We start from the raw sequence: 13,996 nt of genomic DNA, 5'->3' as shown, positions 1-13,996 counted from the left end.
TTGCCCCATTCCTACTTTAAGAACCAATTAAGTCTTTTACATCCACAGTCCCCCAAATTTAGACCTTTTCCTCACTTTGAGCGCTTTAGGATGAAGGGCACTACCCTGCCCCTTGCTTCAAGAGCTCACAAACCTTCTGGACCCTGAGCAGCCTTTCAGATATTTTGGTTTACGACCTGCATCAGCCCTGCCCATTTACAAGGTTTTTGCTGCCATGTCAAAACTAGGAGGTGGGGCACTGCATTCTGCTGACACAAGACATAGGGTTTTCTCAAGGCAGGGCCAGGCCTCCTACATCAACAAAGGCCCAGAAATCTTTTAGGTTGGTAAAATGATTCCCAAACAGTGTGCTGTGGAAAGGCTGGTAGTCTGTGGACTGAGGGGTTTTGCTTGGCTGCCAAGGTTTGGAATCGAGATGTAGGTCAGAATTCAATTGGTGAGGTCCTTTAACTGATGTGTTTGGGACTAAGGGGCTTTTTACAAAACCAAAAAGATAACCACCAAAATAACAGTTCCACTCTTGGGTTTTTATTAAAATTAAATAAGTTACAATTGGCAAAATGGGGAAGAATTATAAATATGAAATTATCAAGTATGCCAAACACATTTCACAGAAATGCTTCTTTAAAAACAAACAAACACTTAAATAATTTCCTTGTCAGGAAGAACGCAGTATCTAGCTAGGAGAGGCCGACTGCCTCTTCTGATACTTTTCACATCTGAGATTTCCAAAATGGGAGAGCCTGCAGAATCTGTTCTGTAGTTCATAATGAATGCAGCAAAAGAAAACGGTGTTGGTCGGAGGAAGCACAAGCCAAACCAACACAGTCACAAGGATTATGAGGCCTGCTTATAGCCTGGATGGTCTTCTCAAAGGATCTTTGGTCAAATAAACTCTTACTTCAGTTACTCATCTGAAAAACTAGGAAACAACCTCAACTTTGTGTCAAAAAACATGTTGCAACAGGGGGGGGGGGGGGGAAACCTTAGTAAGAACTGGATAATATACCAAAATTTTCCCATGAAGCCATTTAACCAAATTTGTTTCGCCCTCAGGTATGCGGTCTGAGGGCGAAAAAAAGCCAAATATGAAAGATGTAGCTTGCAAGACTGAAAACAGAATATACATACACAAAGGGATTGCAAGGCACAGTATTTCCATCATTGATCTCATACAATAGCACATGCTAAATTTTGTTAAAATGGCTACTTTGCAGTAGGAAAACAAAGTACTACGAGTGCCAAAATATATGTTCAAATTGTAAGCCATCCAATCTTGGCTGCATCCATCCCATTTTTGCCAGAGTGCACGTAGGAGGGTACCTTCAGAAAGTAATCTCATGTATGCCCCCTCAGTTTTTTGAAAGGCACATAGACAATGGAAAACTTTCCATGGTTCAGAACCATGTTAAACAACCTATGCGCAAGATAAATTGACTGCAAGTCAGCCTTCAAGACACAGACTTAGTCCAGAAGAGATGTAATCTTGTATCGCATATGACAGGCCATCCTCCACTTTCTACTATCTTCCACATTCTGCTCCATTTCAGGAGACAGAAGCTGTGAGGGGAGAAGGGATGAAAGAGTTTCTGTAGCTCTTCTTGGGTCATCTGTCTGCAATGGCCTCCGTGGGGTCATAAGGAATAGCACCTCCCTGAGCAGCATGGTGAAAATCTGTCGCATGCTAACCAGAAGAACAGTGCATCACCTCATTCACCCTGCACGTGCTGCAGGGAAAGGACACCCCATGGGGGGGGGGGGGGCAAAGGATGCTTCATCAAAGCCTTGAAGGTGCAAGCTGGCTACTCTTCTGATGTGGCAGGTTCATAAAAGCTTGTTGATTCCAAGCCAGCCACTTTTCAGATGATGTAGCAAGTCATGAGTGCCAAGTCCTTTATTTCAGGGCCATAGGCTGCACAGGAGAGAAAAAGAAAGCCACTGGTGTGAACTATAATTGGGGACCCATAAATATTTAAAACCGCTAATGCCAAAAGCTTATGTCTGTCAGCACAAGCCTAATTCAGGAGCCTCATATTAAAGCAAGAAAGTGTTTCACCTGAACCACCATCCTCTGACCCAACTTTGCATCATGGAGGCAAGGGAAAGGAAGTGCTCAATCAAGGGACTGGCACTCTTTTAAGTATATAGTTGTAAGAAGTTGGAGTGCACTCCAGCCCCAAAGGGAGATGGGACTCATCTACAATAGTTTTGTCTACCAATACATCCCGGCTCTAGCTCACTTGCTCAATTTCCCATCTTGACATACGAAAATGAAACCTGGAGATTCTCTCCACCATCATCACCCTACAGAAGAAAACTCAATGTGGTGATGAACTGTTGCACAGAAGGGGGTAATTTAACATTGCCTGCTGGCCCCCGTCCTGACCTCTATACACCGCTCAGCACCCACATGCAGAAAAGCTGACCAACACCTGGATTTTGGAAAAAGCATTGACATTTAACATACATAAACTATATGTCAATATAGTCAACTACATGATATCAATAAAATGGAGATTAAGGACCTGGCCAGCAGAATTGCTTGCTCACTCCAAACTGACACATCTTATAACCGTGCTGCCACTCAATTAAAGGAAACCTTGCCCAACTAATCCCATTTTAGTCAATCAATGAAATCTACATAAAGTTTCAAAGCAAGAAAGTTTCCTTTTTAAAAAAGAAAGAAGACCCACAAGTCAGATGCAGGAGGCAGCAGGCAGCACCTCAGAAGGCCAGGCGTGTTAAGTCTGTCAAAGCAAAAGCGAAGATGGGCTTAAAAGGCAAGCATTTATAGCGACTAAAAGCTTTTGTGGAGAGGCCACATTGCAGCAAAGTGTTACACCCACCAGCCCAAACATGCGTAAACACATCTCCCAAGGTGAGCAGCACTTCATGCACCTGGCAAGGCAGACTCCTGCCAACAAGCGAGGCCTGCTAAGCCCCTCGAGCCTCCTGGGCTATTTGTTCCTTCCACCCTTATGGTGAGCCTCACTCCCTGTGACTTTCCATTATTCTGTTTTAAAAAGCTTATTGAAAACCAATCTTTTACTAATAATTATTAAAAAAAGTAATCGCGATGACATGAGGTTGAATCCTGACAAGACAGAAGTACTGTTTTACAGGGGGCGGGCGGATGTGGGGGATTTTCTGGTCCTGAATGGGGTAATTGTGCCCCCGAAGGACCAGGTGCGCAGCCTGGGAGTAATTTTGGACTCACAGCTGTCCATGGCGGCACAGGTTAATTCTGTGTCCAGGGCAGCTGTTTACCAGCTCCATCTGGTACGCAGGCTAAGACCCTCCCTGCCTGCGGATTGTCTCGCCAGAGTGGTGCATGCTCTAGTTATCTCCTGCTTGGACTACTGCAATACGCTCTACGTGGGGCTACCTTTGAAGGTGACCCGGAAACTGCAATTAATCCAGAATGCAGCAGCTAGACTGGGAGTGGCCACCGGGATCACATAACACCGGTCCTGCGAGATCTGCATTGGCTCCCAGTACGTTTCCAAGCACAATTCAAAGTATTGGTGCTGACCTTTAAAGCCCTAAACGGCCTCGGTCCTTTATACCTGAAGGAGCGTCTCCACCCCCATCGTTCAGCCTGGACACTGAGATCCAGCGCCGAGGGCTTTCTGATGGTTCCCTCATTGAGAGAATTGATGTTACAGGGAACCAGGCAGAGAGCCTTCTCCGTGGTGGCACCCTGTGGAACACCCTCCCTCCAGATGGCAAGGAAATAAGCAGCTATCCTATCTTTAAAAGACATCTGAAGGCAGCCCTGTTTAGGGAAGTTTTTAATATTTAATGCTGTATTGTTTTTAACACTTGATTGTGAGCTGCCCAGAGTGGCTGGGGAAACTCAGCCAGATGGACATGGTATAAGTAACAAATCAATTATTATTATTATTGTTGTTGGTTATCAGACCACGCCCCCCTACCGCATGAGAAGAGGAACTCACGATTGATTGGTGGTCTCCGCCTGGGGGGCATGGACCTGCTCCGGCCACGCCCTCTCCTGCTCCGCGCAGGCGCCTCGCTGTCCCCACTCCCTCCCTTCAGGAGTCTCTTCAGCGCCCTCCACAGGCGCCACTGGCCGGCCTCGCCGTCGCCGCCGTCCTCCTCGTCGCCGCCCTCCTTCTCCCCCAGGCGCTCCTCGGCCTTGCTCCCGCCGCCGACCCCTTGCTTCTCGAGGCGGACGACGCGCTGCCAGAGCTCGGCGTCGATGGGCGGCAGGACGAGGCGGCGGCGGTTGCCCGTCAGCCCCGCGCTCCCGCGCCTGACGCCGGCCACGAGGAAGTTGCCGCGCTCGCGCAGCGAGGTGACGGTGCGGCAGTAAGGGCACGTGACCTCCTCCCACCAGCCCTCGCGCGCCAGCTGGCACACGCAGGCGCTGCAGATCACGTGGCGGCAGCGGGAGGGCTTCCACGAGCCGTGCGCGCCCCCGAGGCGGCGCGGCGCGCGGCCGCAGCGGTCGTAAGGCATGCAGCAGATGCCGCACTCCAGGTCCTCGGAGGCGCCGCCCTCTTCGCGCTCGTCCACGGCCATAGCCTCCTCTGCCTTTGACTTTCAACGGCCCTTTGCGCGCTTACCCGTAGCCCGCGAGGCGCGCGAGCCAACTGAAGGGCGCCTCTCGCCGGCTGCCTCTATATATAGACACGAGGAGAGCGTGCCCGGTCGCTTGGGTACACGCCCCTTTTGCTCTTTTCAGCCAATGCGGAGCTAGAGGGGCGGTGCGCGGCGATAGGACACGCCTCCCCAGCCTCTTTCAAAGGGGGAAAAAGGCGGGAGAAAATATGGGAGGCGGTTGCAGAAATTCAACTGGTGAGGCTTCTGAGGTAAAGTGATGCGGAAAGAACAGCTACACCATATGTACAATTTTAATTCTATTTTTTTTAAAAAAATATTTTTATTAAGATTTTTACATAGAAAAAGGAAAAAAGAAAAGAAAAATACAAAAATACAAACCCAACAAGAAAAAAAACAATTAAGAAAAATTCCATTTTCATAATATTCCTTGCAATTACTTATTTCCCAGACTTCCCCACACCTCCCCTCACTGTATTCCATGTACAATTTTAATTCTAATACTGTTCAGTTGATTTTCATTGTGGGTTTTTTTTGTTTTTTTTAAAAACCCACCCCGTGTTTTTATTTTATCTGTAAGACACCTTGAATCCTCGTCAGGGAAAAATGAGGGGTATAGATGAATATATAATCATCACAACCATCATCACCATTAATAAAAATAATATTTATTCATTTCTATCCCACCTTTTTCCGAGAGTGGTGACTCATTGCGGCTTACAAAGAAATTAAAACAATACAGATTAAAATACAAAAAGCTAATATATATATAAAAGATAATAGTTAACAAGGATTTAAACTTAGACATCAATGGGAACTGATATGGGAATTTCCAAAAATCCAGCTTTTCTGAAATTTGATATTCCAGAAATTAATAAAATAACAGAACAATGGGAAGTCTCAAACCAGAATTAGCTTTATTAAATATATTTCAAGACAACAATCTGGATTTACATGATAATCAATAAGCCATTTATTACAAGCGACAAGACGCAACCACAACAATAAAACAATCAGTATAAAACAGCAGGATTCCGAGAGATTAACAAATAAACTACAGTTGACATGTGGACAGATCAAGAAAAATGGCTTTGTCCTGATGCCAATTAATTTCATAATTAACTTCGAATTTATGCCAGTATTCCAGAATAGGAACAATCCCCCGCATCAGCATTTGGCTGATCTATATTTAAATTTTAACAAATTATTATCTTCACTTTGAACCCCATTCCCATGTTCATCAATATACCAACATTTTATATTGTCTCATTGGTGACATAAGAGGAAAAATGAGTATTACTCATACTTAATCTAAGCGCAACCATAAGGGCTTCTGATTAGGCATCTAGCTATGCAGTGTTGACTGTTATCTGTCAACTCTGTTATATCCTGTTTCTCTTTAAACCAATTCGCAAACTAAGAACATATACATTGACCACTGATAATGAACCAAAAGTTGTAGATATTACAGTACTGCAAATTTTCTGTAACAAATGAATGATGTGAGACTTGGCCTGTTTATTATCATTTCTTATTCCTATGATCTTCATTTATAAAACCCAGTAGAAAGTCATTCAAATAAAAAGTAATTAAACTCTAGTAGTAGAATTAAAACAATATAAACACAAATCTATTGACTTACAGATAGCAAAAACAGCATAGCACTATTAAACGCCCTTTGCTTAAAAACAGCTCCCAAAAGCTTGTTGGAATAAAACAGTCTTCGGCTGCTGGCAGAAGCCCTCCCAGAGCATTTAAGAAGATAACTTCTTTTTTAACCTCCCCCCACCAAATAAAACAGTATTTTAAAAGTACAAATGAAGCTATCCACAATGCCTGGCAAAATTACCATACTTTTCTGTGTATAAGGCTAGGGTTTTTTTTTTTACTTTAAGGTTGGGGCGTCTTATACACAGATAGTGCATATGCCCATTTTCTAAATTTGGGGCCCCCAAAAGTAGGGGGTGTCTTATACATGGAGGCGTCTTATACATGGGAATATACGGTATATCTTAATGTTGTGGGACTATATGAACTGCCTTATAATTGTAGCCTGAGTCCATCTACCTGAGTATTGCCTATACTACCTGGCAGCAGTTCAGGGTTTTAGGGGTTATTTTCTGCCCATAATTTGGAAATGCTGAATGTTATAACATTGGGCTTTGTATTTACACAGCAAGTGCTTTGTATCCTGCAAGTACGGGAAATCTGAAGCTGACTTTATCTGTACATTGTAGAACTTTTTTTATTAAACAACCAGCAGTTTAGGGGGGAATGTCATTACATAAACAGAAGGATGTACAGTACTTCGAATCCTCTACGAATTCTGTCAGGTTTTTCAAACAATGATGCATGTCACCTGAGCACCAAAATATAGTGGGAACCTTAATAACAGTGGCAATTTTAATATAATAGCTGCTAAATGGCATTAGCACAATATGCCTACGGAAAAAAGAGTGGCTCATTAAAGTACAGCATGCAGCCGCAATGCCTAAGCATAATGTGTTTGCGGGAAGAAAGGGGAAAGCAGAAATTCAGTATCGCCCCTCATGCATATGAAGATTTCTCATTCTTGAACAGGAATTGCTATGGCAGCCTATGAATTATGCATTCAAATTCATAATGATTTATTTATAAATGTACAAGTATGGATAGATGATGGCAGAACAATTAGTTTGTGCTATAATAAAAAAAATCAATAAGGCAATCCATTTTTTAGAAAGCGAAAAAGAGCAGTTTAAAACCTGGTTCACGGTACTTTCAATAGAGCGCAGTTTGAAACAAATACAGTGGTACCTCTGGTTATGTACTTAATTCGTTCCAGAGGTCCGTTCTTAACCTGGAACTGTTCTTAACCTGAAGCACCACTTTAGCTAATGGGGCCTCCTGCTGCTGCCGCGCTGCGGTGGCGCAATTTCTGTTCTCATCCTGAAGAAAGTTCTTAACCCGAGGTACTATTTCTGGGTTAGCGGAGGCTGTAACCTGAAGCGTATGTAACCTGAAGCGTATGTAACCTGAGGTACCACTGTATGTTTTAAAAGGTCAGGTTTTTTTTTTTTTAAAAAAAGGGAGTATTTCAACAAAGATAGGGCCATATGTACTTTCTTTTTTGAGGGGGGGCCCCAAAGATCTGGTGCCTCTGATGCCAAGGCTCTGTCTCTGATGCCAGGAAATCTGATAGATCTTGATAGTGGGCGTGCATTTGCCCAGCCTGGACGGGTGGGAAAAGAAAGAGGATGGAGGGGCAGGTGAATGTATAGCAAATAGTTGGGTTAGGTTTGGGGAGACTTGCGGAATCAGGAAGTCTTGCTTTCCTCTCAGGTTATGAGGATAATGCGTGTGGGTAGGAAGTACCAGTGTTCGAAATTAGCCGGGTGCTAGTAGCACTTTTTGACAAGCAACCAGCCTTTTGGCACTGGGAGACGTCTGGGCTGCTGTCAGCTGGCTTGCCAGGCACTGCGGTAGCAAAAGACTCGCATCTTCTGCTAAGTTCAACCCTGCAGACCACCTGATTCGTCTGACAGCAAAATAGGAACAATGACAACAACAAGAACTGTTGTTATTGTTGTTTTGCTCCCAGGGTGCCCGGTCTGGTAGCACGGCAGCAAAAAAAAAGGGTGCGTAGACATTTTGTTTTGGTGCCCACAACCTAGGCCCCAGGAGCCACATGGCTCCTAGATTCCTATCCCAGTTTCTAACACTGCCAAAGTACAGCCATGCATGGTGTTAACGGAGAAATCTGAGGGCTCCCTTGGACAAAAAAAACTAGGACACCAGCCAGGAATACCAGAGCAAAACAGCAGCCAGTAGGCTTGCTCTTTATTGAAGACTGTCTCGACAGGACTCCCACCTGCCACAAGGTGGAACAAGATGGAAGCCCCGAACAAAAGAAGACCCCAACTTTTTTTATCTACTAATCCCCCATGCTACACCCCTAAGACTACATCATGACTACAGCATTGACACATCACAAAGAGGAGGGGTTCAGGGAGGAGTTGTGGTGGTAACCCTGAGTGTCTTGTCACCTGTCCCGTTCCTCCTTTCCCCCTCCCCATGATTACATTCCTGAGGACAAAGAGGAGTTCACTGTTTCCTGCCCCCAGAGGGAAGGGTTGGTCACTGTCCTCTGTTTCAGTCCGTACTGAATCCACTTCCCTATGCAGGTCCTTTGTGAGTGTAATGATCTTCTGACCATCAAGGTTGGCATGCCAACCGGGTAGGGCTCGCTGCGGACGTGTTGGTAAGCTTGGGGGATTATGGCTGCCTTGTGTCAAGTTCCCCCCTTTTGATAGTCCTTCCTTCATGGTGTAAAATAAAAGTGGAACGGTACAGATCCGATGTATGGCTGATTTGTGTGAGTGTGTGTGTGTGTCGTGTTTGTACAAACTGAATGATTGGGGGGGGGGGGTTCCCTGCAACAATGGGACCCTAGGTTTTCTGAAAGCCAGGCAGAAGAATAATCACAACCACCTTTGCTATTTACAGTCCCTCCAAACCATGGAGCACTGGGCTTTTTTTTCAGCCCAAACTCACCACAACGTCAGGTGGGTGCCATTGACCAGGGAGGCATTCATGGTGAGTCCCAGCACCTCTTTTTCTAGAAAAATAGCACTGTATATGCATATTAGTTATTGTTACTATTGCTTATTCAACTTCTATTCCACCCTTCCTCCCGAAGGAGCCCAGGGCAGAGAACACATCAATCTTAAAAGCATTCTAAAACCACTCTTAAAACTTTCTAAAAGCAGTTGAAACATTATCTCAACCAGTGATGTGTGTATGAAAGCTTATAAATATGCTAATGCTTAAATTCCCAGTAGGTTGTGATTTCTTTGCTGCAAGGGATTATCCGCCTCCGAGGGGTGGTGATGATGGACTCCTGAGAGGGGAGCAGTGTGTGTGTATCTAGGGAGATATTAAATAAGATGGGGGGACTGCTCACTGCATTGGGTCTAGGCTGGCTCTTTGGCACTAAAGCACTGTGTGCTGTTCAGTAGGCAGAGACATTGCGCTGGTGAAATCTTGTTGGGGAAACCCTCTGAGGTAATGGGAGAGTTTAATGTTTGTTGACCGCAAGTGCCGGAAATCCCCCTTGCTTGAACCAATTTCCGCCTTGGACAAATAAGATTTACTGGAAAGGCAAACAAGATTTTGCTTTGGGTCTGTGTATACGAGGACTGATGACTCCACCGGGGTCCTGTTCTCTGCTCTCAGAGAGGATATGATAGAGAGGGCTAAATTTGCATTGGTCTGACTGTTGTATCTTAAGGGCCAAGAGTGTCAAAAACCTGCTCAATTGCCTGAGCATGAGTCATCCTGTTGGCGTGTCCGTCTGGGGCCTTGGCAGGGAGAGCTTTCTGATGAGGTCAGGGCTCCGGTTCTTTGGCTGGCCATCCAGGAAGCCTCCAAGTGCCAGCTTCTCTCTGCCGGGGAGTGCAGAAAGCAGGATTTGAATTTTTTCGCCCCCAAGTATGGAGATAGCAGCTGTTTCCTGGTTGCTCCGTGTGTTGACTGAGCCTTCAACCAGAAATTACCCTCAGGGTTTTAACCTTGTGCAACAATGCACGTACACATGCAGCCGTCTCAGTCTGGAACACCCCCTTAGTCCTGACCCCATGGCATAGAGAGGGCATCACCCTGCCCTTCAATCGCATCCCATAGCCATCCCCCGCGCCCCACTTCTGACCTCCCTTCACTGACAGTTTTTGCATAGGAAGCTTTTCTTTCCTTTAAAGCAACAGCTGGAATAAATATGTAGAGGTTGTGATTGATGGCAGTTAAAATTGACGTTCAAGGGAATTTCTGGCCTCTTAAATATGCTCACCTGTCAGAGGCCTCATCATCTGTGGCCATTTTCACTGCCACGTTTCCTTGTGGTGCTGCGTTACTTTTCTACCCACAATTGACTCCAATTTTGTTACTAATGCCATTTGCAGAAGGATCTGCTCACCTGGTTAAAGTGTATAGAAAGGGCATTTTCCTACAACACCCATTTCCACCACCTAAGCTGGAGCGAGGCAATATTTTTGAGTGGGTGAGTGATCACAAAGCTATGCCAGGTGGAATAAGTCATCTCAAGCATTCCCTTCTTCGCTGAGAAGGTCCCGTGCCTCGTGAGGTGTTAGGGCAAGGCTGACAACCACATCCTTTGCTCGCGCTGGTGAATTATGAGATATGATTCCTGTTCGGCAACACCATTCATGATCTACATCAGCTTTCACCAGCCTTCAGGTGTTTTGGACTACAACTCCTATTAGCCATATGCCAGCTGGGACTGATGGGAGCTGTAGTCCAAAACACCCAGTGGGCTCCAGGTTGGCAAATGCTGATCTAGAGGGCAAATGGGAGTCAGGGGAAAGGACTATGAGGGGGGAAAAGCCATCTACTTTGGTTTTTCCAATATTTATATAGTTAACACTGAACTAGAATTCATTTGCAAGTTTGATTCTATTTGTTTGGGGCTCAGTTGAGACCAGGGTTTCCGCTACCACTTTAGAGCTAGCTAGGAAGACTGGGTTATCATCGGTTAGCATTGTGAACAATTACTGTAGTCATGAGCTTTGCATGGAAATGTCTCAAGCTGTACGTCTTGTATTTCAAAGCTGCTTGTCCCCACTGTGTACATTCCCCTTGCTAGAATCACAGAACTGTAGAGTTGGAAGGGGCTCTAGGGACATCTAGTCCAACCCCCTGCAATGCAGGAATCTCAACTAAAGCATCCATGACAGATGGCCATCCAACCTCTGCTTAAAAACCTCCAAGGAGTCCACCACTTTCCAAGGGAGTCCATTCCACTGTCAAACAGCTCTTGCTGTCAGAAAGTTCTTTTCCTTTCTCGTAACTTGAATCCATTGGCATGGCTCCTACCCTCCAGATTAGGAGAAAACATGCTTGCTCCATCTTCCATGTGACAGGTCTTTGGATATTTGAAGATGGCTATGATAACTCCTCTCAGTCTTTCCAGGCTAAACATACCCTAGGTCCCTCAGTCTGCCAGATAACAGTTTATGCATTTGACAGAGTGGGATCTAGTCCATGAAAGCCGGTGCCACAGTAAATCTTGCTCTTGATTTCGTGAACAGTCAGCTACTCTTTTGGGAGCTTGTACTAGGTGCTGTAGGCTGATCGCCAAAGAATGGATGCTTTTGAATTCTGGTGCTGGAGGAGACTCTTGAGAGTCCCATGGACTGCAAGAAGATCAAACCTCTCCATTCTGAAGGAAATCAGCCCTGAGCGCTCACTGGAAGGACAGATCCTGAAACTGAGGCTCCAAGACTTTGGCCACCTCATGAGAAGAGAAGACTCCCTGGAAAAGACCCTGATGTTGGGAAAGATGGAGGGCACAAGGAGAAGGGGATGACAGAGGACGAGAAGGTTGGACAGTGTTCTCGAAGCTACCAGCAGGAGTTTGACCAAACTGCGGGAGGCAGTGGAAGACAGGAGGGCCTGGCGTGCTCTGGTCCATGGGGTCATGAAGAGTCGGACACGACTAAACGACTAATCAATAGCTAGGCGCTGTACAGATCAGCCACAGAGGCATAGCTGTTCCCAACTGGAGGTCCTCTCCAGACCCATTTGGGATGATAGTGGATCTGGGTGTTATGACTCCCTTCCTTGCCCGCATAAGCAACATCTCCCAGGTAAACAGGAAGCCATCAAACCGGTTGAGGACAGAAGCTCATGCAAATTTCATTCTTGGCAGCTGGAACGATCTCTGACAACACCTGGCTATCACAAGGGAATTTGAAATAGCTAGGAATGGCTGAGCCTGACAAAATTGCCTCTGCATGAAACACCAGTCAGGATGAAGTAAAGAGTAAATATGCTATCTTTCAGGTTCACGGAAGTCTCAAGAGCCTAGCTTGATGGTTGTGAACATTAATGTTATATTGCAGCAAAGATCTGAGACTGTAGTGGAGAAATCCAGGCCCACAAATTTCTGCGACTTTCCACCCTCATTTACACTGGGGGTGTGTAATGAAGGGAAAGGAGCAGATCACAGGAATTCAAACCATCTATTTTTCGATTTCTGTCTGCTCCTTTGACTCCTGTTCTTTAGGTAACTAATATGACCTGCAACAAAATGTTGCAGTGTGAAGAGTGCTCCTGTTCAGGTTCCCACCCCATTAGCTAAAGGTAAAGGGAACCCTGACCATTAGGTCCAGTCGCAGACAACTCTGCAGTTGCAGCGCTCATCTGGCTTTACTGGCCGAGGGAGCCGGCGTACAGCTTCCGGGTCATGTGGCCAGCATGACTAAGCCACTTCTGGCGAACCAGAGCTGTACACTGAAACGCCGTTTACCTCCCCGCCGGAACGGTACCTATTTATCTACTTGCACTTTGTGCTTTTGAACTGCTAGGTTGGCAGGAGCAGGGACTGAGCAACGAGAGCTCACCCCATCGTGGGGATTCGAACCGCTGACCTTCTGATCGGCAAACCCTAGGCTCTGTAGTTTAACCCACAGCGCCACCCGCGTCCCACCCCATTAGCTAGTCATGTCCTATTCCAGAATACTCCATTCCATTTGTTGCCCCTCCAGTTAGCCTGCATACCATGGCATTGAGCATACTTTTTTCTTCATTGATATGGGGTTGTTTTTCTTGCACCCCCATCACATTTAAGCTTTTCTGCCCCCTCGATATTGTTGTGGGTTTGCGGGGTGTGTGTCAGTCCGGACAATGCCCTGAGTGACCTTCATTCAAAGGAAACTAATCCCTGGAAAAGCGCTGAAACCCCTGCAGTCTCTCACCACTCAGGGTTGGGCATTACAATATTTTTTGTACTTCTGCAAACCTTAGACTTTGCCTGACCCTGCTTATATACGCCCCTCTTGTAAGCGTGGATGATGCTGTTTTGGCTACATTAAGCAATCACATTTGGAGAATGAGTTTGCTGCCAAGCCTGCAAAATCCTTGCAAGAGCCTGAAGCGTGATACTAGGTCAGCGATGTGCAATTCTCGTGGCCTCAAAGGGCCTCGCCTTTATTCCTCGCCATCCTTCCAGCACTGATCTGCTTGCTGCTGCTGCCGCCTCGCCTTCCTTGCATGACCTCACAGTTGGCTCTGAACCAAGGCTTTCCAAAGCTTCCTCCTTTGCCCTCCCCTTCCTGCTTTCTTGATTCATTCCCAGCTGCAGAGCGAATCCACTGATTCAATTCGTTTGCTTAAGGATACGGAGAGAGAATTGGCAGGAGCCAAGAGACAGGGAGCTGCCAACTGCAGCTGCCACTGCTGCAGATTGCATGAGTCAGCCTCTTTCTAAATAGTGAGAGTGGCGTTATAAATTCTGGCTTGGCAAATCAGTACATGCTAATCCCAAGATAACAACAACAATCCTTACCATTTATTGAGTGCTCTGTACGCTTCACGTACATTACCTCTGTAATCCTTCTAACAACCCTATAAAGCAGGTCTG

General features: G+C 45.9%; 1 protein-coding gene across 2 annotated transcripts; it reads right to left on the bottom strand.

The window, feature by feature from the left end:
- Positions 1-506: 506 nt before the first annotated feature.
- RNF227 (ring finger protein 227) lies at positions 507-4,662 on the bottom strand. 2 transcript variants are annotated; one of them, XM_083410815.1, is made up of 3 exons: positions 3,957-4,662; positions 2,694-2,747; positions 507-1,912 (listed from the first exon to the last, which is right to left on the bottom strand). In XM_083410815.1, exons 1-2 carry the CDS (start codon positions 4,540-4,542, stop codon positions 2,725-2,727), a joined length of 609 nt encoding a protein of 202 aa, XP_083266941.1. In that variant the 5' UTR covers positions 4,543-4,662; the 3' UTR covers positions 507-1,912; positions 2,694-2,724. The 2 variants fall into 2 exon arrangements, with proteins under 2 accessions (XP_083266941.1, XP_083266940.1); XM_083410814.1 differs by lacking the exon at positions 2,694-2,747 and having other exon boundaries at positions 3,957-4,631.
- Between the last annotated feature and the right edge of the window lie 9,334 nt (positions 4,663-13,996).

This window comes from Podarcis tiliguerta (assembly GCF_965153285.1).
Source record: "Podarcis tiliguerta genome assembly, chromosome: 13".
NCBI classification, from domain to species: domain Eukaryota; kingdom Metazoa; phylum Chordata; class Lepidosauria; order Squamata; family Lacertidae; genus Podarcis; species Podarcis tiliguerta.
Note: the sequence above shows the minus strand (reverse complement) of the source record. Positions and strands in the feature narration are given on the sequence as shown.

Excerpts from the sequence above, each read along its gene's own strand:
- RNF227 (XM_083410814.1), bottom strand. The coding sequence starts at position 4,542 with ATGGCCGTGGACGAGCGCGAAGAGGGCGGCGCCTCCGAGGACCTGGAG. Across the intron at positions 1,913-3,956 it reads GCGGAGACCACCAATCAATC|CCTATGGCCCTGAAATAAAG; the intron begins GTGAGTTCCTCT and ends TCTCCTGTGCAG.